The sequence below is a fragment of the Takifugu flavidus genome, chromosome 21 (genome assembly GCF_003711565.1).
Source record: "Takifugu flavidus isolate HTHZ2018 chromosome 21, ASM371156v2, whole genome shotgun sequence".
Classification (NCBI taxonomy): domain Eukaryota; kingdom Metazoa; phylum Chordata; class Actinopteri; order Tetraodontiformes; family Tetraodontidae; genus Takifugu; species Takifugu flavidus.
This window is the reverse complement of record NC_079540.1, coordinates 328,534-355,293: the sequence shown is the minus strand read 5'-3', so window position 1 is coordinate 355,293 and position 26,760 is coordinate 328,534. Positions and strand designations below refer to the sequence as shown.

Sequence of the window (26,760 nt, the reverse complement as noted above, 5' to 3'; positions counted from 1 at the left end):
GATTTTGTGAGGAAAAGCACATGTAGTGTGACTTATTCCTTAATGAAAGTGAGACTGCATCTCAGAAAGAAAAATCCCCCACCTTCCCTTTCCACTGTTTTCACAAGTGTTGAGACCACGGCACCTATAAACCTCACAGTCATGCTGCTGGCCAGCTTCCGCCTCTGTCTTTCACTGTCCTAAAGAATTTAAACACTTCAGCACTTGATTCAGCCCACGCACGAGGCACAAGGTCCTGGTTTACAGTTGGAGGCTGGTGTACACTGGAATTTCAGAAAAGACATCTGTCCACTGTGACAGGCCTGAGGAAACCCTGTGGTTGTGACCAAGTTGAAGCTGACATTTCCAATGAGCATCGCTGGTCTTGTGGTGCGGTGCATTCACATGCAAGCAAAAACCAGCGCTTAAGTCTCCCACCATTTGAGGATCTGAACGCAGAAGAGGTCAGACCAATTTGATTGGTTTAGATTTTAGCTTTAAAATAAATGAAGTTGTTTCTAATTAAGAGATGACTGAAGAGCCATGTCTTATTAGAAACCTAATTCAGTGGAATGGAACAGGAGACATGCTACTGACACATCAAAGGAAACACTACCTGACCTATATGAGCTTTGTTGTGGTGTCTTAGTGCAGATGTCTCGCTCAATCTTACAATATTGTGATACTCAAAACAGTCTAACTATCAGATAGGCGATAAAGTGAACTGAAACTCATGCTTCCTATGTCGTTTCACAGTCGTCACAACATAAAGTGGTCAGTGAGGACTTTCCAGGGTTGGAGGATATGCCCACGCCACAACAACCGCAGTCATTGCATCACGTGAAGTCAGCAACTGACTGGAGGGTAGACGCAGATGTCGCACATGTGTGGCGGCAGGCTGACGTGGGAAATCCTTCGGAAGTCGGTCGAATCGAATCTCAGACCAAGGACAAGCAGCCAAAGCACAAGGCCGACTTTGGAGATAGAGGTTGAAACTTTTTTAACTTGCGATAAAGTTCGCTGCAGCAGCTGGAAACAAAATAACTGTGGTGGAAAAAAAAAATATGGTTAGTTAAATTCTGTGTCCAAAAAAATAAAATTATTACACCCAGTAATATTAAGAAAGAAGTACTCAAACCTACATTGACATTTGACAAAATCAACATTGACATTTTGTCAAATGAATTGTTGTCTGTCTAAAGATTGATTGTGGGTTAATTACAAATTAATACATTTTAGAGGATTTAATCCATGTTTTTTTAAAAGTTAGGTCCATCTCTTATATTTTTAGCAAAATAGAAATCAATCCTAAAACAGCCTAAATATTATAAGAAAGTTGTACCTTTTTATTGTGATACACAGTCTCCTAAAATTAGATTTTAATTTCCCTATCAAAACTATCATGTAAAAGCTGTGAGTGCAAAAACAAGCAACTTCCCCCCGAAAAATGATTTTCCTTATCTGATTTTGCTTTCTGAAACACTCGGTTGTCCTTGAAATGTGAAAATGAAACCAGATTAGAGAATACCAGTTTATCTGTTCTTCTTGTTTTGCCCCCCCACGCACACACACACACACACACACACACACACACACACACACACTTGCCCGGTCATCGTGGAGAGTCCCTGCTTTTCTCACCCACTTCCTGGGTAACAAAAAGGCTGTTCTAGCACCAGCCTGACAATAACAATGACAGAGGTAGGCATGGCGGTCACGCTCAAGGACTCTGCTGCTGTGGCCTGATCCAGGGCAGTAACACACTCAGGACTCCAGGGTTGCAGCAGCAGCAGCAGCAAGGAGTAATAATCACACACCATCCTGTGATTCTGTCCTCACACACACCCGTACTCATCACTGCTTCCTCTAAATCTCCACCCAGATTATATTTATTTGAACCAACTGAGCCAGCAGCATGTAAATGGGCTCCACTTTCCAGGTAAAACACCCACCAGTGAAAGCGGCATAAGCTCTGCCCGACTTGGTCTGATGTGATTCAAGCAGTTCCCCCCCCCCCGCCCACACACACACACACACACAGGAATTTATGGAGTAACCGGATGGTTTCCTTTCACGGCACCGTAATTACATACTGGTTCTTCAGAAATATGCAGCTTCACTGAGTTTTACAGTTATTCTGAAACAAACAGCACTCTCATCTTCCTGGTAATTCGTGTGGATTGACCTTTGGATTTCATGGGCGGTCTGCAGTGAAAACAATAACTCCCCCAGAAAACTATTTAAAGATGAATCAACTTTCTTTCAATAATGCACTCTGTCTAACAGTCAGAACACATATGGAGCCTTAATGAGCCAAATCAATATGACCTTGGAACTCTGACAACTTCACGTCTTTCTTTTGTGGTAGCTGATGCTGGCATGAGAATAGACGGTCCAGTGATGGACTGGCAACTCATCCAGGGTGTATTTCAGCCTCTGGGCCTACTCTAAGCATCTTTCTATGACAGAACGTGACCAGTTTCATTCAGACAATGGAGGACTGATGCTCTCAAATACAACATCCCCTTCTTTCTTTCAGTCTGTTCAGAGTATTTCAATTCAAATATTGTGGAAAAATTAAAATTAAATCTATATGAACTATTAGGGTTATACTATGCTCTCTTAAAGATTGTATCAGTATGAAGTTCATACAGGCACAGATACAAAAAGGAGGCAAGGACTGATCTGGATTAGGGATTATGGTAAAAACAGAATGTAATGTATGTGAGCAGGGTCTCTGGAGATAAAAGCATACTTGCTGAGGAGCAACTCAGCAAGTATGTGGAGAAAAACAGCAAACCCAGTATTTATTGGGAGAGGACAAATCTTCAGTGGGAAAAGGTAGAAAGAATACCTAAACCCACCAGTTGCCCTGCCACTCCATTGCACCTGAGGTCTGCACCAGGTGAAGGTATAGTCCTGCTTCCTTCAAGGACTGACTGAAATTCCTCATGTTCCTCATGTTATACTGGGACCCATCAATTCTATGAGGAGCGGATATAAAGACCAGCAAATGTATTTATTTTGTTGTTTAAGCAAGCTGTCCAAACAGGAAGGCTGGGGAAAAAGCAGTTGATGACTGAGTATTGAGAATGTAATGGGAGTAGTGGGAGTGGTGTAAATAGATTTATGTTTATGTTGTTGCTTTGCAAACATTGGTTGAAGTTCAAGATTTCCCGACAAACTAATGTTCCTTTTTGGGGAAACAGCAGCCCCATCACTTTACACTGTGTGTGTGTGTGTGTGCGCGCGTGCGCATATCCCTCCTCACCAGTATATCATTCACAGATATGGTTCCAAATTCTTCTCAAACAGAAGACTTGAGTGTTTTTAGTAAAGGAGCAGCCTATCTGAGAGTGTGTTGACACAGTCCTCGCCTTGTCCTTGCCTTTCCTGGGTTTCTATGAAAAAGCACGTGCAGGCTAATACATGGCTGTTCTACTGGACTTTGTACTTTGGGGAGACAGGGAATTTCCTACCTGTGTGAACAAGTTTGTTTGTTCCCCAGCAGAGAGAGAGAGAGCAGGCCAGACAGAGAGACAGACAGACAGAAAGACTGACTGACCTTATAATATAATTAAATGCAATATTTAAAAATGTTTTAAGAAAATTTGTAGTAACTTAATCAAACCACAAAGATCAATGGTGACTACCTGCCCAGATCAATGTATAGTTAGTAATTCGTGAATGTACACATTTTACAAATATTTGTAATTAAATTCAATTAAATGTCAAATAAATCGTTGTCAGGGGTTTACTCTTTTTACAGCTGTTTACTGGAGCGACTCTAACTGTGCAACACTGCCCTCTTATGGTGATGGACTGGTCACTCATTCTGCCTTACCTGTTTGAACCCTTGTTAATCTGTTTTAACCCATATTCATGTTACCCAGCCAGTATTTAGGGTTTGGTGGAAAAGCTGTAAAGTAACTGAAAGCTGCTTTACTTTGTTTGTGACTCTTTGAACCACAGTCAAGTAAACCTCTTCCTGACAACATGAGTGGTCTGGATCTTTCAAATTGTACAAGTAAATCTGGAATGTATTTAGGCCCAATACCATTAGTGCTTTCTAGACAAGTAGCGGGATTTTGAAGTAAATTCTTTGACACAATGGCAGCCAGTGCAGTGATTTAAGGACAGATGTAATGTAATTTATGGGGTTTCATACACAATAATCACACATTTTTCAATCACCACAAACACTTTAAGACTTTATTCTGCAGCAAGCACCTGGAATGAGACACAGGATGTTGTTCCCACTGTGTAGTGCTGTGCATCTGGGGCCCCTCCCATCAAGTGGCTGATAACGATATCGATCTTCGTTTCCTTTGTGACAAAGTTGCAGGAGTACAAAACAGTGACGAACAAGAAAGATCCACAACTCTCATGAGCGCTGTCATAAGGTCTACGTGCTCTAACTTAAGGATCAGGGGTATTGCTACAGGGGGAGTTGGGCTTGGTTGTGGAACTGGTGACAGTGCAGTTAGGTGAACAATGAGGTGCGTGGTTCAACCAACCAACCAACCAACCAACCAACCAGCCAACCAGCCAACCAGCCAACCAACCAGCCAACCAGCCAACCAGCCAGCCAGCCAACCAACCAACCAACCAACCAACCAGCCAACCAACCAATCAATCTTTATTTATATAGCGTCGGAGGTCAGTAGGTCAGAAATAACATCTCATTTAGAATAAATTTTAAAATTCTTCTTCTGGCCTACAAGGTCCTCAGAGGCCTAGCTCCATCCTACCTGGAGGAGCTAGTAACACCTTATCATCCCAACAGACTGCTCCGCTCTCAGAATGCTGGTCTACTTGTGGTCCCTAGAGTCTCTAGAGGTAGAATGGGGGGCCGAGCATTTAGCTACCAGGCCCCCCTGCTATGGAACCAGCTTCCTGTCCAGGTACGGGAGGCTGACTCCATCGCTACTTTTAAGATCAGACTTAAAACCCACCTCTTTGAAAAAGCTTAGTGTCAATAATTCTGGAGTTGTAGTTACTATCCTAGACAGACAAATTATCATACTTAGGGGGTTGTCTAATTATTCGGTTAACATCTTAGTTATGCTACTCAAGGCCGAGGCTGCCGGGGTCCAGAAACATGATCACCTGAGAGAAAAACACTGAGAGAAGGTGGCTGATTATTTTCTGTATAATTACTGTGGTGATTTATACTGAAAACACTGGTGAGAGCAACACATACATCTGCTAAGGATGATTGTGTTGATGATTGTGCAGGATTAATTAAAAATAGTTGAATACAAGTACAAGTTGTGTATCTTTATGAAACATATCTCAAGCATTTATTAGCTGTTTCCTGTCTGTTTTAGCAACTGTATACAAACTACTTATACATCAGCTTTATATCACTATTGCCCAGAAAGTTGGGATAAAATTTTTTTTGCCTCTTAAATTATGTTATTTTTGCAATGTTTTTATCTTCGAAGAATAAAATATTTGAAAAAACATTTTAAATATTGTTAATCCAATTTTGTGCGCAACAATAGGCAGAGTAAATGGGACAGAGTAAAAATCGGTCAACTTTTCCTCAGGCACAACAAAAAAGGGAATAAGTTCCCAAATAATAATTATATTACCGTATTTCTGGACTATAAGTTGCACTTTTTTTCATAGTTTGTCAGGGGGTGCGACTTGTACTCCGGAGCGACTTAAATAAATACATTATTACAGAATTTCACATGTTCGTTATTTTCACACTGACAACCACAAGAGACGCTCTAGGCGTGTGTACCTGAGGAACGACGCAGAAGAAGCGGTGCTTCGTCTATGGAGTTAGACTTGATTGTTTGGTAAACTTGCTCGGATGTTCTTTATGCTATAATTATCTGAATAACTGTTAATATGTTACGTTAACAAAGCACACACATACTCAGTTCGTTGTGGGCCATGTAGCTGAATTTGTTACGTTAGCATACCGTAACCCTATTGCTAATCCATGCTAATTGCCTTTCAAGATGAAACGTATGTTCTTGGTCTCGGATTTTATCAAATTAATTTTCCCCCCAAAATGCGACTTATAGTCCAGTGCGACTTATATATCTATTTTTCTTCTTTATTATGCATTTTTTTGGCTAGTGCGACTTAAACTCCGGAGCGACATATAGTCCAGAAAATACGGTAATTTGAATGCACCAATTTGTTGTTTTTCTGTAAACACTTTATGGTCTTGAAAATAACAGAAACTAATGTTTAAAATAATGAAATCAGCTTCCTTTATTGTAATTCAGGGTGAATATGTGATTGAAAGACCAGATGGGACTGTACCCCAAACATATGTGTTTTCATAGAGTCTGTTACTTTTTCTCTCCTTTACTGCCTGCATATTTCCTTCTTCTTTTCAAAGTTTTTTGGCTGAACCTGGGCACGGCCATCGAGGTGGAGCAATGAGGCCCACCATCCTTCCCATCAGGCAACTTCCTCTGAATAGTGGAGTTCACAGCATTTATTTCTGTGTCCTTTCTTGGTGTCACCTTGACTGAATTTTAGGCCGCTTGGAGTCGTGACAAGTTGGATCATCATTTTTAGACTCATGCTTTCTTTTCTGCCCTGTTTTTAATTGGCTCTCTTGGTTCTTCTGGGGGGTTTCACACTGCGACTGCAACGTCTGTCCAGTTTCCTGGCTGGCAGTAACCTCTAGCTCTTCAGAGGTAGTCCCCACCCTTCAAGACAACAAATACTTGACTTGAATTATCTGAGATTCTGCAATTTTTTCAAATGGATAAATCAAGGGGTTTAGGACTGAAATGAATGATCTTTTTGGAGACTTACTCAGTGTTTGTCAGAAAACCATGTTGCAGCAGTTGAGCTGGAGTAATGCGTGTAGCAGGATCTACGTCAAGCATTTTCTTTAACATGTTCACAAAAAGACCAAGTTCTGAATTTTCACTGCCTTTAGTAGGGAAGGCCTGGAACAATAAAAACTGATTTAAAGTAGCTAATTACCCTGTAAATATATTCTTTATGCTATAGAGAAAGTGTTGTTACATGGATGTGAATAACGAATGAAAACTGGAAAAACATACGCATAAAATGTCATCCAGAGAATCCAGAAAATTATGTCCTGCTCTTCTGCCTGTCTAAACAGATAACGGAAAATGAGTTAAGGACAACAAAAGAAACATTCCTACCTATTAATTTGGGAAAAAAATTTGAGTCCCTAAGAAATATCTTGGACAAACTACCACAGATACCTTTAGTTTCCATGATTGATTCCATGCAAACATGCTTTTCTTAAAGTATTGCTTCGTTTTTTTCCCTGCATCCAGCATTCGATTTGGAGGTTGACCTAGTAGCTCCACAATGCTCCTCATCTGTGGGTAAAGAAAACACCACATCACAATATTCACCAAAAAGTTTGTTGCAGAAAAGTTCAAGTAAGTAAAGTAAACTACAAATACTACAAATATACTTACCACGTCATACTCATTGTACCCATCAAACAGCCGATTCCCAAGGTGTAACTTTCCAACCACACAGCCCAAAGACCAAATGTCCACAGCCTCTGTCAACGGAAGACCCAAAAGGACCTCTGGAGACCTTATAAAAGGGTGTTAATTTGCTTTTTACAGTTGGTTGTTTATAGATTTCCATGATTTTAAAGATTTGTAAAAATAATTACCTGAAACAGAGGGCCTGTATAACTGAGCCCTGTGGTATAGAGGATGCAACCCCAGCAAGGCCAAAGTCGATAAGCTTGACTCTGAAAGGCTGCTTTTCATGGTCCACTAACATAATATTGTCTAGCTTTATGTCACAGTGTGTCAGTCCCACGCTCCTCAGAGACTGAAGTGCAATTGCAAGCTTAAAGAAAATAAAACACTTTCATAATACTTTTTCAACATTAGATCAAAGGACTATTAATGAAAAAGGAAGTGCAGCGAGACATACCTGTTGGACAATAAATCTGATTGCGTTTAGAGGCAGAGGACGAAAATCGTTCTCCTCCATGAAGTCAAAGAGACTTTTGTCCAGGTACTCAAAGACGAAACAGAAATATCCTCTGTCAAAAAAGGCTGCGTGAATCTGGACAATGTTGCATATTTCTGGATCCAGTCTTTGAAGCCTTAGCAGGGCTTGAATCTAAGGAGACAAATGTCAAAGTTCACCTTAATTAAACCACATATAGGGGCAAATAGGAACAAAAGTTGTTGTTACATACTTCCTGCTCGACACAATCATAGTAATCTTCTTCTTTCTTTATGACTTTGACTGCCACAGTCTTGTTGTCTCTCAACCTTATACATTTGACTACTTTGCCAAATGCACCCTCTCCCAGAATGGACTGCACCAGATAATTGGTTTGTCTGGAATAGAGTATACTTCCAATTTCCACTATGTTGTGCTCGTATGCAGATGGATATGGACACAAATGTTGGTAGCTATTTTAGAAGAGAGAAGAAAAAAGATTAAGAGAAGTCTCCTTTTCAATCAAAATGGAGTACAGAAATTCTAGGGAAATACTGATCTCATGACAAGTTGGAGTCATTATTAATTATCAAGCATTACGGGAAATTTATTAAGGTCGTCTTCAGTATCATTGATCACCTTAAGCTTCCCCTCACTGCACAGTGCCCCATTTACCAAAGGACTAAGCCACCCTAACAACTGTATCCAAAGATATACGATGCCTGCTATTTCTCCCCTTACACCATTAAAATAACCCATAATTTCTAGTTTTGTTGCAGAAACTTTATGAGCCGCTTCACACATAAAGCTGCAGTAGAACAGCAATAAAAGGGATGTACGGGACTTCCAGTTGATTTGGGGACATGGGTTATGATTACATTTTTGAAGATCTTGTCTGCCAATTTTGTCGGCCGATATCTGCTGTCACTCTATTCTCAAAATAAAATGATTTCATGTTCATTTCCAGACAACAATATCAAATTTTCACCACACCTCATGTGTGTGTGTGCATTGTCATGATTTTTTGTGCATGGGTAAGGGTATATAATAAAAATATAACTTGTCCAATGCTCAGACCCTAAAAAAATCATTACAGAGAAAGTCAGTCAGGTCCACCATTTTGTCAAAAATCTGCAATCTCTACAAGGCCAGACATTTTATTTTTAGCTAATGTAAATTTCCTTGCCAAATAATTAAATGATCAAAACTTACCCGTGTGCCATCTTTTGTGTAGTGCTGAGTAGTATGTTTGTTATGACTCTACAAACCAGAATATTTCCAAGCAGAATGAAACAGCCAAAGTTATTTCTATCTTAAAACCTCCTGACAAACATGTAATGTCAAATTGTCGACCAGTTTCTCTATTACCCCAATCCTCAAAAATACTGGATAAAAATTACCAATGTTAGACTCTGTCCTTTCATACCAAAGCACCAAAGTGTTGTTTTTTTTTTTTATATTTTTGTCTGTCTATCATGTTCAAAGATCAAAGACATGATATCCCTGTACCCACAACCCCTCTGTCACCCTTTGTCATTTTATAAAATATTGGAAAGTTTAACAATAGAAAACTATAGTTTGTGTGATAGTAGACTCTCCTCTCCCCCATAGATTTCAATGGAAAATGACAAAATGGAGAGAAAATCCAAATCTCAAAGTCAGCTGCTCAGTGGCAGGAGAGAGACAGCAGCAACATTGTTAAGTTGAGAAGAGAGGAGCACATGCCCTTTGCTGGACTGTGATTATGCAAAAACAATGTTGGACAATGTGGTATTCTATGGTCCCCTCAATTGTCTGGCCAGCGATAAAATGTTTAGCCGCATGTCATCGCTTCGTCGCTGGTTGTCACGGTGGTGCCCCGAAAATCAGGTGTCCTCTGTTGACAATTGGAACATTTTTTTGGGAAAACCTGGTCTGATTAGGAGAGACGGTGTCCATCCCACCCGGGATGGTGCCTCTCTCATTTCTAGTAACTTGGCCAAATTTATTACAACAAAGGGACCTGACAAACCAGGGTTCAGACCAGGATGCAGAGTTGTAGTCTTACACACCTCTCTGCTGTTTCCATAGAACCCTCATCCACCAATAATAACACATTTAACTCTATAGAGGTAGTCTCTGTTCCATGATTAAAAGTTCACCAAGCACAGAGCAAGGGAGCAGTCAATCACCATAAACTTATTAAAATTAATACCAAAGCACAAATAGAAGAAACTAACAGCACAATTAAATGGCTGGAAAAAGGCTGGACTAGACAAGCAACACAAGGCAGCTGTACAAGAAGACCCAGAGCAGGATGTACTTCCTGAGGAGACTCAGATCCTTCAACATCTGCAGGAAACTCCTCTGGATGTTCTACCAGTCTGTGGTCGCCAGCGTCCTGTCCTACGCTGTGGTGTGCTGGGGGGGAGTGTGACAAAAGCGGACCTCTCCAGGCTGGAGAAGCTGATCAGGCGGGCCAGCTCGGTGGTGGGGATGAAGCTGAAACCTCTGGCGACAGTGGCAGAGAGGAGAACTACTGACAAACTGCGGAGCATCATGGACAATGTCCGCCACCCTCTGCACACTGTCATCCACAGCCAGAGAAGCCTGATCAGCCAGAGGCTGCGCCTCCCCAAGTTCAGAACAAACAGACTGGGGAACTCATTCATCCCCCGAGCCATCAGACTGTTCAACTCCTCACTGGGGGGGAGGAGGGCCAACAGAAGGACTGGAACAACACTGCAATAACATAATACTGGGACATCCATTCATTCAGTTCATTTATTTACATTTTATATTTATATTTATATTCTATTTTTAATTTATTCTATTTTATTTCTTATTTTATTCTATTTTTATTATCTTTAATTGGTTTTTATGGTGTGTAATGGTGGTGGGTAATTTTGTACAGTGCTGTACGTTTCTTTGGGGAGATGCTAATTTCCCTAATGGACACCCCCTAAAGGGATCAATAAAGTACTCTGATTCTGATTCTGATGTGGACTGTTAAATATTAGATTTAATTTGTGTAAATCCCTGTTCGTGCATGACCTGATAGCGGATCATCACATTGATTTATTCTGTCTTACTGAGACCTGGCTTCAGGAGGAGGAGTATGTTAGCTTAAATGAATCTACTCCTATTCATCTTAATTATCATATTCCTCGTGGTACTGGTCGAGGAGGGGGAGTGGCAGCAATCTATCACTCCAAGTTAATAATTAATCCTAGACCAAACACAGCTCCATTGGCATCACCCATCTGAACTCACTTTGTAGTTGTATATCGGCCCCCTGCTGGACCACATTCAGAGTTCCTGTCTGAGTTCTCTTCTAATCTGACTTGGTCCTCAGAACAGATAAAGTCATTATTATTGGAGACTTTAACATTCATGTAGACATTGTAAATGACAGCTTTAAAAATGAATAACAAAGATGTTAACCTAATAATTCGATGACCCTCTAATTATTATAGTTTGTTTGTCTAGGATAGTAACTGCAACTACAGAATTAATAATAAGCTTTTTCAAAGAGGAAGGTTTTAAATCTAATCTTCAAATTAGAGATGGAGTCAGCCTCCCGTACCTGGACAGGGAGCTGGTAGTCCACATTTAATTGTGATGTTAATTTCTCCAATTTGTGGTTTGCTATTAATTTTAATTAGTTTATGGTGATTGACCGCTCCCCTGCTCTGTGCTAGGTGAACTTTTAACCATGGAACAGAGACTACCTCTATAGCCTTAAATATATTATTGTTGGTGGATGAGGGTTCTATGGAAGCAGCAGAGAGGTGTGTAAGACTACAACTCTGCATCCTGGTCTGGACCCTGGTTTGTCAGGTCACTTTGGGTCTAATAAAATTAGCCAAGTTACTAGAAATGAGAGAGGCACCATCCCGTGTGGGATGGACACCATCTCTCCTAATCAGACCAGGTTTTTCCCAAAAACTGTTCCAATTGTCTACAACGGACACCTCGTTTTCGGGGCTTCACTGTGAAAGCCAGCAATGAAGCAACGACATGTGACTAAACATTTCATTGCTGGCCAGATTGGGGAGGGGACCAGAGAATGCTAGAGAGTAAGACATTGTTTTTGCGTAATTGCACACTGACTCTATAGTAATTTTGGTGACCTCCGACTGACGAAGCCGGGTGTCGTTTGCTCCGACGTGAATGATAACTTTACTGAATTTACGTTTACTTATCGCCAGCAGCTTTAGATTGGCTTCTATGTCACCCGCTCTGGCCCCCGGAATGCACCTAACTATGGTTGCTGGAGTCGGCTTCATGTCGTGCAAAACAGAGTTGCCAATTACCAGAGTTGGTTTCTCAGCGGGTGTGTCGCCGAGTGGGGAAAAACAATGAGCCACGGGAAGCAGTTGGTGGTGCACCGTGGGCCTTTGGTTTGGGCTATGCTTCCTGTGAAAAGTCACCCAGCTGCCCTGGCTAGCCGGCTGCTGCCGGTGGACAGCTAGCTGTAGCTACGCTAGGCAGCTCCACAGCAGCTACCTTCTCCTGGCTACCTGATGCAACTCCATACAACTCCAAGTTGCGGAACCATGTCTCAAGCTTGCTAAGTTTCGCCCTCCAGAGCCATTAATAAACTACACTTTCTGCACCATAGTTATGCTGCTATAGGCGAAGGCTGCCAGGGTCCAGAAATATGATCACCAGACAGGCCTCTGTCACCCCACTGGGAAATGGTCTCTCCTCTCCTCTCCTCCTCTCTCTCTACCCAGCCGGCCATCAGCAGGAGGGTCCCCCTACATGAGCCTTGTCCTGCTCAAGGTTTCTTCCTGTTAAAGGGAAGTTTTTCCTTGCCACTGTTGCTTGTTTGGGGTCTGGCCCTGGGATTCTGTAAAGCGCTTGGAAACAATTTTGATCGTAAAAGACGCTATATAAATAAAAATTGATTGATTGATTGATTGATTGATTGATTGACTGACCTATTCCCGTCACTAAAGGAGGCAGAAGAGTAAATAAACACCAAGACTAAGACTGGGTGTTCATCCAGGTCATCAAGAAAAAGTGCTGTACAATCAGCCTTGGGATGGGCCATTCCAAAGCCCATCACACTACTCTCAGACTGTGCCAGTGTGTGTATGTGATTGTCCCCTTGCTGCAAGAGAATGAACTTTGTCTGCTTTATGATCTTAAAATTCAATAAAGGAGATAATATGTACGTTGGAGTCAAAATAGGAGTTCTGTTTTAGTTTCTTTTAGTTTTGGCAGTGTTCTAGTGTAAGAGCATGGGAACATAAGTTTGAAGATCTTTTTAGCAGTTAGGTCGGCATTTTTCACATAACTGGAGATGTTTCAAGGTGCCTGCAGCACCACCTTTATTGTTTCAAAGACCTGCACCCCATGTAATCATTTGGGCATTTTGTCTGTGTAGATTCTCAGTCATCCAGGTCATTGTATCCAAGGTAGTTTTCTATGTCAACTGGACTGGGTTTCTTCTCTTGAAGACGTTTCGCCTTCTATCCAGAAGGCTTCTTCAGTTCTGAAACTAAAAAATTTTCAGAACTGAAGAAGCCTTCTGGATATTTGGGCATTTTGGTATCTTGCTCAAGGGTAATTCCGCAGTGCTCCTAGGTGTTCTGATAACAGTAGGAGTTTCCAGAATTTCTAATGGTACACCTTCTAGGGTTTGAACCGAGAACATTCTGATCTCAGCAGATTGGTCCCTAAGTTTCTACGGACTGAAACTAGCAGCAGCCCACTGAACTACTATTGGTCTACCTACAGACTGAGCTACAATTGCTCCTATAAGGACACATTTCAGTGTGTCAGATCATTCAAACAACTGTCTGACAGCCAGCTCTAAGAAACGAATCATTTGCAACCATCGCATCACCTTTTCATGCTTCCAACTTCGTCTACTACCAACTACACACAGTGCACATGGTAAAAATTGCTATTGTTCACATTGTTGAAGACATGACTATCGTTGTTATCTTAAAATGCTTTACTTCAGCCAAGGAGGTTATCGTGCACTGCCACAGTAAATTTTGGCAAATTAAGGAAATTTTTGTGGTGTACACATGTCTGCGTGCAGTGTGTTCAGTAAAGCATTCTTCATTGAAGAGGTTTTTTTTACCACTACCCTGTTCATTTTCTTACATTTTCCTTTTTTTTTTCTTCTTTAGAAACTTTCCTGTGTTAATATTCCCATGAACCTTTTTGTTTCCCTACATTTTTCTCAAATGACCCAACTGTATATCACTCAATTTCCACCTTTTTGGAAAATAAACATTTTCAAAGATGACTGAGGCCACCACACAATGTAAAAGGTTCCAAGGAGTTTCCCCTACACTCAAAAAGACCTCAGTTTCCTGGGTGGGAAGAGTGGGCTTTGACCCTACCAGTCCAGAGAGGCCATGATGTGGGACCAGGCAGGTTTATTGTTCAGATTAACACCCAGGTAATTGAAGATGTCGCCCTCTCAATGTCTGTAAACTGAATGCTCGTCAGCACAGGTAGAGAATGTTATCGTCTGTACCACCTACTCCTACGAGAATGAATAAGTAAATAATAAAATACAAATTATTTACTTAATGATGATAGCACATTGCAATACACAAACACAGTAAAAGCATACATTTTTAGACATACTATGTAATGTCCTCAAGACATCATGGTGCAAATCATTCTTGCTTTGGTCTTATTTTCTAAACAAATTCACATCTCTTCATTAAATGTTCTTAGATTGGGATCTCCAGTTATGAGGATTTGTTGACTTTTTCCAAAGCTTCACTGAACAAATGTCTATTAAAATGGTCCATGCAAAATACTACTTGAGTGCTAATTAGTTCTCTCATTAAAAATGTTAATCACTATTTGGTAAATAAATCAGAAAAAACATGCCATGTAGAATATCAATTACCTGATAAATATCAGTAATAAAGAGTCATATGTTCCTAAACTCTAAAAGCTTGTTGCTCCTGAAGAAGTAGTTGTGGTACAATTTCCCTCTTGTGGTTAATTCTAGTCATAACCTCCTCTCTTAAGTACTATAAAATTCCTTCTAAAAATGTTTGATTCCCAGAACATTCTGAAAGTATTCACATTTGGTTGCGTGACGTATGGCTAGTTTTTGAATGCCCCGTGATTTCAGCAGATGTGTCATGATTCTGTTTGCTGCTTCTCTTGCTGTTGCTTTATGCCTCCCCTAGAGGGCGTGGTTTCACACTTGTGCTCCTTCCACACCTGCACACCTGTGATTGGGAGCCCTCTTAAGCAGCCAACACCAGCGATCATTAACTGAAATTTTGAGCTCTCTTCAGTTGCTATCCGCTCATGTTTCCAGCTTATTTCTTCAAGTGACTCTGGCTTCCTCAGCCCACTCTCCTGGTCTAACAGACTCTGTGCCAGCTTGGCTCCCCAGATGCCAGTGTCGTTGTTGTCTGTCGCACCCTGCAAGCCTCACATTCCCATTTTCAACTGTTACTTTGGTGAAGTAGGATGGTGTGGCAGTTTCTTGTTACAGTTTATAGAAAGACAAATTATCATACTTAGTGGGTCATCTAATTATTAGGTTAACATCTTAGTTATGCTGCTATAGGCCGAGGCTGCCGGGGTCCAGAAACATGATCACCTGACTGGCCTCTGTCACCCCAGTGGGAAATGGTCTCCTCTCCTCTCCTCTCTCTCCTCCTCTCCTCTCCTTCCTCTCCTCTCCTCTCCTCCTCACCAAGTAGATCAGTGATGTTATTTTTTGTGTAGTTTTCCGCTCCCCACCCACCCCCACCCCGTATTCATCTACAGGTATCGCCGCCTTCATAGTTGTATGCTTACCTTCTGACCTCCGACCCCGCTGACCCACTCAACTCGACTCTTATTTTACTTAATATAATGTATTTCTGTATGGATTTCTATGTTCTACCAATTCTCTCCTCTCCTCTCCTCTCCTCTCCTCTCCTCTCCTCTCTCTCCTCTCCTCTCCTCTCCTCTCTCTCCTCTCCTCTCCTACCTATTCTCTCCTCTACCTCTGCTCCCCCTTCTCCTCTCCCTCTACCCATCCGGCCATCAGCAGGAGGGTCCCCCTATATGAGCCTGGTCCTGCTCAAGGTTTCTTCCTGTTAAAGGGGAGTTTTTCCTTGCCACTGTTGCTTGTCTGGGGTCAGGCCCTGGGATTCTGGAAAGCGCCTTGAAACAATTTTGATTGTAACAGACACTATATAAATAAGGATTTATTGGTTGATTGATTGATTGATTGATTGATTGATTGATTGATTGATTGATTGATTGATTGATTGATTGATTGGCCTGGTTTAAACCTCAATGGGTTCCCCAAGGACTTCTTTTCGGACCAGAGCCCCAGTTCACCTCTGAAGCTTGTAAGTGCTGTAGCAATGTGGGGGCTACGGTGATACCACCCTCAGTGGAATGGCCAGACTGAGAGGGCCACCGTCCCTTGTTGGGTTGCCACATAATTTACTACAGCACATTTGAGTCACTGTTGTACAAATATTGTAAATAAAGCCAATAATAATAATACCTTGAGAGAAAAATAACATTTATTGAACAAAGAACACAGATTAAGACATGTCCTGGCTTCATTCACCTTGAAGTCAACCCTATTGCATCAGTTCCCAAAGTAAAAACTTAAGCTATATGATTAAAATCTGAAATTTGTGAAACAAGCAGAAAAAAGATGAGAGCTCTTCTATACTGCTTTTTGCTTCTATTTGTTGATAAAAACAATCATCAAAATTCTTAAATCTTCTGTGTAAAGTGTACAAAGTTTGAGAGAAAAAAAGAATCCTTCATAAAATGTGCTTTCAGTGCTCTCTAGATGGAGTTGCAGACGACAGAGTAGATCACAGTGATCAGACAAAGGCAACCAGCAGATAGGACGCTACCTGAGCCAAAAATGCTTTTGTCGGTCGTGGGCGATGGCTCATGTGTGGTTATGGGCTTGGTTGAGTTGCTGGTTGTCATAGGGGGCTGTGTGGTGGAAATGTTTCTGACATTGAAGCTTCTAGACTGAGCAGCCCAATCTTTTAGGGTAAAGGCCATGGTCAGATTCTCACCTGCAGGGAGATACAACAAGGGAGTGTTTCAGAAAGTGCACATGGTTTAGACTTAAATAAATAAATGTATCATGTCTTCTTCTGCTTCCTCCCTTTTGGGGTCACAGGGAGGATACACAAAGGGCAGAGTTAGGGTCCAACCCTGGACCCTAACTCAGTTCATCTCAGGGCCCTGTATGAGCATTTTGTGGGTTTGTTACCCTGCTGAAGGGTACCTGGTGAAGGTGTTCTGGCACCTCCCACTACTACCAGAACACCTTTTTTTTGTCTGCCCCGTGGCTTGAACCAAGAACAAGAACGCTTCTCAGCCTACTTCCCGACTAAGCTACCACTGCCTCTGTGTAGCATATTCATGAAATAAAAATATCCCATAAGAATAGTAATTAAGAGATGGTGACTGTTACTAATATTCCTCAGTAAATTATCCCCCCCCCCCTAAAAACAGTACTTACACATGTAAAATATATGTATTAACATTTTCCTTTGTGATTCTGTTATATATTTTTAACATACTGTAAAATATTGGCTATGCTCCTAGCATAAACCTTATAAATATTCATTTTTGTTATAATAATTCAGCTACCACATCTCATAAATGTGCAGCCATACCGCTGTGTAGGATAGACAGGTCACTGAAATTTGCCCAGCAGCTTTTGAAGAGGAGGGTGGTGTTTCCAAACAGGCCACTGATGCTGTTCCCGATGGCATCCTGCAGACTGGCTGTTACAGTCAGAGTTGTCACTCCCACTGCAACACAGTTGCCCTGCAGACAGCAACAATAGGTCGAACATATTGATTTGTCTTTAATATCAATGTCAGACAAAAATGGTTTGACATCCACTTATCATCAAACCTGCATGCTATTGATGCACAGTTCTAACTGCTCAACTCTTTAAAATTCCTTACATGTACTTTTTAGTACAACATCAGGCTCCCAACCATTTTGTAGTTTAATGTTACATTTGACTCTAACACTGAAGACAGATAAAGAGGAGAAGGTCTTCAAACAGGTTCTTTACAATCACTTAACTTAGAATAATAAAAAAAACATAACACACCCCATGAAGTCAAAAGTTAAACCACTTAATCATTTTGCAAAATAGCCCCACCTGCTCATCCACAGCCATGAGACTGGGCTGCTGGTACAGTGGACCAACAAACTCTCCAGCTATCGGCTCCACTATCAGCAGCAGGTTGTTCACGCTGGACACATAGCTCACTGTCGGCTCTTCTCTGGTGACCTCCGTTGTGGTCTCCTGAGGCAGAAAAGCAGAAAACCGTGAGCCAATGACGACATGTTGAAAAAAAGGGGTATTTACTCAGTGGACGTATTACCTCTTTCCAACTGTCATCTGATGATGATGGAGGCGGTGGTATCAGACCCATGGAAGAAACGTTGAAGCCAATGGACTGACTGAGATTTCCAGAGACTGCAGCCTGTCCCAGATTATCAGCAAGGCTTTTAAGCAAGGTGAAGTCCTCCTCATCTGAGATGGAACCACAGGATGCATGTTAGTCTGTCAGAGTCCAGAGATACATTCAGGAGAGGTTCTCCCACATACTGTCAGTACTGTTGCCCATCTGCTGCACTGGCGGCTTCTTAATCTCCACCTCCACCTTCAGGCCCACAGATCTCTTCCTGCGTCGAGCGCTTCCACCCTCTCGAATGATTTGGGTGATTCTGATCATATCTGGGGGAACTTTGAGGAAAGTGGCGAGGTTTTGGACCAGGTTATCTCCAAAGAATTCATCCTCAGTCATAGCAGGGAGCTCAAAGGCGATGACGAGAACCGGGGAAGTTCGGACCTCCACTGGCTGGGAGCCTCTCACCAGTACCTTCAGCATCTTGTAATCCTGGTCAAAGTAGTTCGTTCCCAAAATGGCACTAAGTTGAGGAACATACTGACCTAATTTGATACAACAGAAAAGCAGATAATATGTCATGTAACAATGATCGGGAGACAGAGGTGGACACCTGCCTGTCCTTCGACGGAAACTAATTTGCTTGTTTGAGATTTGACTGGCTGGCATAATTTATAAAGTAAAGCAAACTTTGTTGACTTTTTGAGCTTTTTCCCCTTGAATAAAATAAGGCTAACAGCTATCTCAACCAGCACAAGCAAATTGTGTACATCACAAAATGTATTCATCTGTCCTTTGGACCATCTTCAACATTTCCTGAAAATGTCCTTAAAATCCACGCTTAACGGAATTATTTAGATTAAAAAACAACAACAAACAGACAAACAAGCAGAAACTGGCTGTCACATAACCTCCACCTTGGCAGAGGTAAGTCTAAAATAGGTTTTGATTATTAAAAAAAAGTATTTTTAGTCTCATCCATAAGCTGCAACTAAAAGTCTCTCCATAATTTAATTCAAGATGCAATTAGCTCTAACAGAGTTAAAACTACAAAGGGATATTAAGCAAACTCAAGCTTTGAGTGTTCAGCATTAGTACCAGGGTAAGTTGGCTTTTTCAGGATGTAGTCAGTGTTGTCAGCATTCCACACTGCATTAGTCGGAGCCACCAGGACATTGTCAGCGTAAACATCCAAACGTTGAGGTTTGGAGTAGAATACACTCACCAAGACGCTCTGCAGAAAAACATACACACAAATTTAAAAAGAAATGGCCTCACTGTGATTTTTATGGCTGTGATTGTGCTGTTAAAACACAGAAACCAAAGTGACATTGAGAGCAAAGCTGCACTCTTCAGTTTGCACACTGACCTCAGCTGGATCAGCATTGAGCATCATGAGGCGAAGTTTCTGCGGGCTGACGCTGCTGAAAAAGATGTCAAAAGAATGGTTGGTGGCGATGATGCTGTGGAAGAGAGACACTCTCTTTTGGCAGGTGTAGCCTGCACACCACCCGTGATCCTGAGGACCTAAGCACAGCGAGACACATTGAGCACACAACCACTTCATCATGCCCACTATTTCTACAAAAAACCTCCTACCGTTGATCAGATCCACAAAGCCGTCTCCTAAAACAGCAACAGGAGACAAACGTCTGGTCTCCGTGTCAGCATCAAGACTCTCGATCACAAGCATTCTGTAATCCAACCCAGTACACTTGTATCCCTGCCAGGTCCTCATGTACTCACAGTCTTTCCTGATCACACCTGAACACAAATGAGAAAACAACACAATATAAAAAAACACAATAATCACAAGAAATAACACAAAATAGAATCAAACCTAAGAGCAGAAATAAGACAAAAAAAAAACAGTAATGCTCCAAATGCATATATTTTCTGGATGGATGATCTGAAAGAACATTCTAATCATGTTCACTTGATTAATGACTATGATCACTAGATGGACGTCTACCTTTGTGAGGAGCGATCTGCTCCACTGGGATGCTGCTGCCATTTGGGAAACTGAGCATGACTTTGGGTATGCGATAATCGCCGAGGCCCCTTCTAGGATCGCCATCCCATTCATACTCAGACTGGGAAATCACAGACCCCACAGTCCCCAAGATTGAGCCATCCAAATCCTTCAACGTGGTCTTTTTCTTTGCATCGCAGTCCATGTCCACACAGTCAGATGGATTGACTTTGCTGTTATGTAATTTGAATATAGCATCAAGTCAGATGGACACACTTGATTAAATCAGACATTGAGGAGAGAAAAGTTTCTGATACTAATTTTACAACATGTACATTCCTTCATTCAATCCTGAGATCTCTTTGCAACACTGACCTGATATCAGGTCTGTGGATGAAGACTTTAGCCTCGTCTGTGCTGTCAACCACTGTTATCCCTGAAGTGTGGATGGGGTGCTGCAGATCCTCATTGATCGGGTTGGTGATGAACATGAAGTTGGTCTCACTGGAGCAGACATTTCTGAAGCCAACAAAGACTGTATCTGCAGTGAGGATGCAAGCGTTTGAGATCAGTGATACATCACCATGCAGAATTCAAAGCCAAGAACTCAAGAATGCTCCAAGAGTAAACTCACTCTGGACTGTCATCAGTCCTTTGATGGCATTGTAGTTCATGTTTAAATGATGCACCTTTACAGGTGCAGTGTTGTGTCCAGATGCAAAGTTTGGCCAGCAGATCCCAGACCTGCCACCTGTCATGGAGTGAAGAATCTTTTCAGTTTAGTTAGCTGAAACTCTCATGTACTTACTAATGTGCACAATAAACGCTCTGACTTTAAACTGTGGATCAAATCTGTCCATTTCATGGAAGCGCTGTGTGGAGAGTTTAAACGGTACCGTTTAGAGGCCGCGGTGCTCGGTGGCCTTCACTGTTTAAAATATTAAAGTCACTGTTGGACAGAGTGTCAGAACAGTTGAAGTTGGGACTGCTTCCAACAATCAAGGCATTCTGGGACAAAAAGAGGAGAGCAGAAAAATGAGTCTGAGATCACTAATAAAAGGATGTGATATTACCATAAAGAAGGACATTTTCTTCTTCACCTGAATGTGCACAGGTTTATCAGCAAATGCATGTGAGAGAGAAGGAGGTGCATAGATGAATGGCATGATGCCCAGACCATTGTCCACAAGAGTCACGTTGGACACAACGATACGCATGATGGTCTGTGAAGATTAGAGGAAAGAACAGCAGGATGAGGAACTGTCAAGTCCTGCAAATAATGACAACTTACTGTACACAATTTTGTGGTATGTCTATCTGCTGTATGAGATATTACAGGTGCACTTTTTAACACTTGGGGGATTTTTGGGGATCTTTGCTAATTATAGTCAAATGAAGTCACATTCAGAAAAAAATCAAAATCATATAAAGTGTGACCTTACTATAAGACGTTGTAGTTCTCTTCATTTTAAAGTAAATAAACCCATATTGTACCTTCAGGGATGCATCAGAGTATAAACCTCTCACTACTGTATTTTTCTGCTGAAAGGATGCAATTAAGGACATAAATGTTTGAAACCTGGAAGTAGATGCCATGGTCAAAGCTCTTCCAGATTAAAAAGCCTCTGATTTGGCTGCAGCCAGGCAATCCATCCTTATTCATATAAACTCCAAACAGACCACCATGAGCCTCATTGCCCATCCATTTCTCATTCCCATTGGGAAAACCTGCACAGTCCAAAGCCAGGGAGGGAAAAAAATCTTTGTTACAGTCTGAAAATGGAGGTAATTTATCTAATTTATTAAACAGCGTTACCTGGGCACGGTTCACCATCAATACGGTAAGCAACTCTTTCATAACCTGCTACGATATTGTGCTGCAACACCAAATCTGACCCCTGACTGACCTAAAAAAAAAAGGCGACAAACATTCATCATACATACAAACATTCTACGACATGTTTTGTTGTGTAAACAGTTTAGAAGGACAAACATCAATAGCAGCATTCCAGTCGTAGTTAAAAGGCTCTTCTCTGTCCTGATATGATCCAGGCCACAGTGACATCATCACCAGGTTCCTTCTCAATGTGATGTTGTTGCCCCAAATTCTGATACCTGCCAAAGACATGAACGCTATGATTACAAAACATGTCCACATTTAAAAATCTATTAACTGTGTTTGCTCTCTTCACCTTCTCCCACAGTGTGGTGGATGATGTTATCATCGATGTTGAGCCCCTCTGTCCCAGAGATGCCAATGGCTGGAGAGAAGCCATCATGGAAAGCACATCCATGAATGTACGATTCTCCTGCTGAAACCTTGTTTAAGACAGAAAATCATCCGGGTTTTATATTTAATTGAAATAGATGCTTTGTTTCGGAAGCTAAATAAACAAAAATGAAATGTCTGTGAGTGTGCATGTGTGTTGCAGTACCTTTCCCAGGTTGAGGAAGGCGACAGAGAAACGAGGATCTGTCTTGTCGGTCCATCCTTCTTGACCAGAGTGGAAGAACTCCACATTTCTGATCTGAGCAGTGCCTATATAAAACATAGCCAATGACTTAGCATCAATAATATGGCCTTAAATTACTGTATTTGATTTTGAAACCTTTATTTTCCTCATAACATATTGCAGTGCATTTCTTTATTCATGCACCTAAGTTATTAAAACCATGACACTGAAATAGAGATAATACATTTATATTAAATCAAAATAAATATCTTAATCAGAATATATCTTCATAAAAGTCTGTAAAATTATGTGTACCAGCAGTACGCAATTCAAGAAAGAATGATAAAAAAGATTGATAATTTTGAATATCAACAAACAAAACCTGAAAACTGAAGAATTAACCAACTGATGTGCGAGTTCGCGTTGGGTGTGAAGTGTTTTTGTTTACATTTGTGCAGGTGCTCCACCCATCTATTTCCTGTCCTTGCTTTGTTTTCCCTCCATTTCCCTCCTGATATGCTCCTGATTAGTGCAATCTTTAAACCAGTCTGCCTCTCTGCCTGTGCCTGATTGTTCCAGTAAGTTGCCAGTCAGTTACATGTGCATCACCTGAGTCTTTGTAGGGGTAAAACCTGTGTTCTTTCCCTTGGGATTATGGGAGAATTATCATTATTAATTTTGAAGAATTATTATCAGAAGGATTTGTCTACATTTGTGCTGTTCTGTTACACCTTGTTTTTGCCAGTTCATTGATGTCACTGATGACCCGCTAAAACGATAAAATTTTTGAGCTTTACTGCGTTGCCTGCTAGTGGGTCTTTCTTCTGTGCAATCCTAACAACTGAAGCCACAACTTGAGCAGAAACTGTTATTTATCATCATAAAACACAAAACCAAGATAAGCTCCTCAGTGAGTATATAAAATTTGAAATGACAAATGTTTTAAGTAACTAATTCAAGCTGCATATTTACTGAGGTTAACTGTCATTCAGTTCCCAATATTGCCACCTGTAATCTGTTGTGTTGGACCAAAAACAAGCATTACACTCCAATTTACCTGTTGATAACAGCACCTTAAAGCTATCATCACACTCTAAAATATTATATAACTGCTCATCAATATTTGTACATTTAAAATACTATATAACTGCTCATCAATATTTGTACATTTGACAAGTAATCATTGCCTTTATAATCGATTCCAGCCCAGGAGTAGGTGCCGACAAGGAGTCTGGCTCCGAATGACTCCTCCATCATCTGTGGGTACTCCACACCGATGATCTTAATGTTTCTAGTGAGCAGAGCGACGTCAGCAGCCAGAGTGTAGGAGAATGATGTACCTGAGACTGCGTGGGTCTCACCTGGAGACAAGAAAGGGTGGATCAGTACTAACCTGTGAGATGAAATATGAACAAAAACCTCTGAAATGTCACAGTTTTCGTTGGCAGTTATTGACCAATGTGAGTGTAGCCCAAAGGCTGGTCCAGGGTCAGGACGCGGCTGTCAGATGACACAGCAGCGATCCAGCGTTTTTCTGTCTCCCACGCATTGTAGCTGGTGGTAGAGATGGCGACCTCATCTCCAACCTGCAGGAACAACAGTGAAAAAAACAAAAAAAAGATGCTGCATACTCTTAAAAACAAAACTGTCAGAAGTACAAAATGCATACTTGAATATAATATGTTATATATAATTATCATTGATTAAAAAAATTAGCCTATGCATGCATATACTTAGAATCACTGCATGAAAGTCTGGTTAAAATTAAATGTACTTGTGATTTTAAGATTTGTCGAAATTAAGAGGTACTGACGTTCCAGTCGACGGAGTGGGCCAAGGTCAACGTATTGGATCCAGCGGCAGCGGTAGCAGCCAGTTTAGTGTGGTAAACGCTGTGAGGTTGGCCATACAACTCCAGAGTACCAAACACCCCTGATATACAATGGTAACTCATTATGAAACATGGATTTAAAATCACACACTCATAATTCGAATAGACTACCTAAAAAGAAAGATACTATATACATTTTCACCAGAATTCAGAAGACTATGATATCACATCTAATCTGTAATATAATACTGTATATGAGAAATGCAATGATATATATCCTGTTGATGAAAAATAATACAATGCTTATTGTTGATGTGAAACCGCAACACCTGGTGCCTATTTGAACTGTTGTTACAACAATAACAACAAAGTTCTGGGTGTGGATAAACATTCTGATGTACTGTATATATCCTTAAACAAGGCAAAAATCTTCTACAGAATAACCCAGCAAGTTCATATTCTAAAGCTGTCTTCTCACCCAAGACCTTGGAGCCCTGGTTGGGTCCGTTGGGGAGAGGCCAGTCAGGAGTGTTGTGGTTCCCTCTCAGTTTGATATGCAGCTGACCTCTGAATGGCTCATTGTCACGTCCTGCAAACAGCCTGCCACCCTGAAAGAGCACGAGATGTGAACTTGATTTCCTTCAACATTCCAGGACTCCGGTAAAACCAAGGAGAAAGCATTCAAATGAGTTAATCCTATTAGTTATCTTTACTGAAACAATAATAATACAACAACAATGGAAAATTCAAAATTCTGGGAGTTTGCCTTTCACGCTGACTGACCTGGATTGAGATGTATACGGCCTCTATCACCAGAGGGCTGAGTTCAGGCGCAGCTCGAGTCTGTCTGCCGGATGAGCTATTGGTCATTTCTGCAATCTCAAGGACTCCAATAATGGTCAGCTTGTTGAGGGGAGGTGTGCTGCTGTCTATAACGACCCATGTGCCTGTGATGCAACAGTAATAACATATAAATATAGGATTAGAGCTAAAAGGAAGAGAAAGGAATATTTTGTTTTGAATGTCGTCCAGAAATTACCTGATGGGATGACCACATCAGCGCCCTCTTCTGGTACAGTGAAGTTGTTTTCAGGTGAATTGAGCCAATAAGATGCATTTGACCACAGGCTAGAGAGAACCATACATTCAAGGACATTTAAGGCACAAGATCAACATAATGACTATAATATATTGTTTTATCAAAACACATTTTAAAACAGCAGTTTTTTATTCTAAAATAAATAATGGCCAACTGTTAGCTCTCAGTACACAACATTCCAGTAATACTAATAATAATGACGAAGACATTAATAATAAAAATAATACAAAGCATTTCCCTTTACCCGAAGAGTAGAAGAACCTCTATTATTAACAGAACTTTTCCTGTCTTTATACCATGTACAGTAAAGTCATGCTTGCTATACATCTCCTAAACTTGTTACAGTTAACGCTTAATCATTGAATAATTTTGGACCATTTGGTGAAATTTGAGCTACCAAGAATAACATATAAATAATTTTGATCAAGTACATGGTATGCTCAGTGAAAATAACCTTAAAAATATATTTGGATTGATAGTACTGTGGATTTTGCTACTTATTTCTACTGTTATTGAATTGCTTTCTAACAAATAATTAATACTCATAGATACTAGTACTTTAGTACTGCTATAGTACATTACACTTGTGACCAATCTGTACAATATTCAGCAAAATAAAACGTACATGAAATTGTCCGGACGGCCGTCAGGTAGAGGGGCAAGTGTGGCTGGAGGTGGTGGAGTTGGTGGGATGCACTGAGGGAAGAAACAACGATAGACCCTAAAGTCCACCACAGAGTCCATCAACGAGCGGTCAACGCTGTTACGACGCTGTCGCTGGCTTGTCTTTCCCGATACTGCAAACGCAGGACAATATCAATGATTAGTTGATCATTCAGTGAATTAATACCATTGGACATGCAACAACCCAATAGTTCACTTTAATAAGGTATATGATGATAATAATGCAAAAATGTATCTTAATCACTGAAATCAAGACAACAAGACTAACTGATGTAGTAGAGGTCGTTGGAACTTGTGTTGAAAAACCAGTCTCCATTGACGTTACTGCTGAAGCTCAGAGGGCTTAAGGAGCCATTCCTCTTGTCAATAATATGGAACCAGTCTGGACTCTGGGTCAAATTGTGATTGATGATCACAAACTGATCAGGCTATGTGGGTTC

At 41.0% G+C, this 26,760-nt stretch overlaps 2 protein-coding genes across 2 annotated transcripts in view; both read right to left on the bottom strand.

The window, feature by feature from the left end:
• Positions 1–5,098: 5,098 nt before the first annotated feature.
• On the bottom strand, positions 5,099–9,128 carry LOC130518700 (homeodomain-interacting protein kinase 2-like). Its single transcript, XM_057021518.1, has 9 exons — positions 9,118–9,128; positions 8,159–8,378; positions 7,888–8,079; positions 7,619–7,800; positions 7,413–7,536; positions 7,191–7,310; positions 7,023–7,076; positions 6,769–6,905; positions 5,099–6,659 (listed from the first exon to the last, which is right to left on the bottom strand). Exons 1-9 carry the CDS (start codon positions 9,126–9,128, stop codon positions 6,467–6,469), a joined length of 1,233 nt encoding a protein of 410 aa, XP_056877498.1. The 3' UTR covers positions 5,099–6,466.
• Positions 9,129–16,385: 7,257 nt separating this feature from the next.
• The window catches only part of LOC130518055 (fibrocystin-L-like), a 33,767-nt gene continuing 23,392 nt past the window's right edge, over positions 16,386–26,760 (bottom strand). Inside the window, exons 55-80 of the mRNA XM_057020374.1 lie at positions 26,589–26,748; positions 26,262–26,433; positions 25,577–25,665; positions 25,321–25,484; positions 25,016–25,145; positions 24,520–24,638; positions 24,163–24,292; positions 23,894–24,067; positions 22,689–22,792; positions 22,446–22,572; positions 22,247–22,368; positions 22,070–22,160; positions 21,833–21,981; positions 21,354–21,476; positions 21,150–21,261; positions 20,888–21,004; positions 20,629–20,794; positions 20,254–20,486; positions 19,881–20,045; positions 19,651–19,808; positions 19,380–19,515; positions 18,482–18,826; positions 18,255–18,406; positions 18,029–18,175; positions 17,529–17,682; positions 16,386–16,919 (exon numbers count right to left, since the gene is read on the bottom strand). Of these exons, the coding sequence (XP_056876354.1) occupies positions 16,678–16,919; positions 17,529–17,682; positions 18,029–18,175; positions 18,255–18,406; positions 18,482–18,826; positions 19,380–19,515; positions 19,651–19,808; positions 19,881–20,045; positions 20,254–20,486; positions 20,629–20,794; positions 20,888–21,004; positions 21,150–21,261; positions 21,354–21,476; positions 21,833–21,981; positions 22,070–22,160; positions 22,247–22,368; positions 22,446–22,572; positions 22,689–22,792; positions 23,894–24,067; positions 24,163–24,292; positions 24,520–24,638; positions 25,016–25,145; positions 25,321–25,484; positions 25,577–25,665; positions 26,262–26,433; positions 26,589–26,748 (3,981 nt within the window). The 3' untranslated portion in view covers positions 16,386–16,677. The remainder of the gene's footprint in view (positions 16,920–17,528; positions 17,683–18,028; positions 18,176–18,254; positions 18,407–18,481; positions 18,827–19,379; positions 19,516–19,650; positions 19,809–19,880; positions 20,046–20,253; positions 20,487–20,628; positions 20,795–20,887; positions 21,005–21,149; positions 21,262–21,353; positions 21,477–21,832; positions 21,982–22,069; positions 22,161–22,246; positions 22,369–22,445; positions 22,573–22,688; positions 22,793–23,893; positions 24,068–24,162; positions 24,293–24,519; positions 24,639–25,015; positions 25,146–25,320; positions 25,485–25,576; positions 25,666–26,261; positions 26,434–26,588; positions 26,749–26,760) is intronic.

Excerpts from the sequence above, each read along its gene's own strand:
- LOC130518700 (XM_057021518.1), bottom strand. Across the intron at positions 8,080-8,158 it reads ATGATTGTGTCGAGCAGGAA|ATTCAAGCCCTGCTAAGGCT; the intron begins GTATGTAACAAC and ends TTGTCTCCTTAG. Across the intron at positions 7,077-7,190 it reads ATCAATCATGGAAACTAAAG|ACAGGCAGAAGAGCAGGACA; the intron begins GTATCTGTGGTA and ends TTATCTGTTTAG.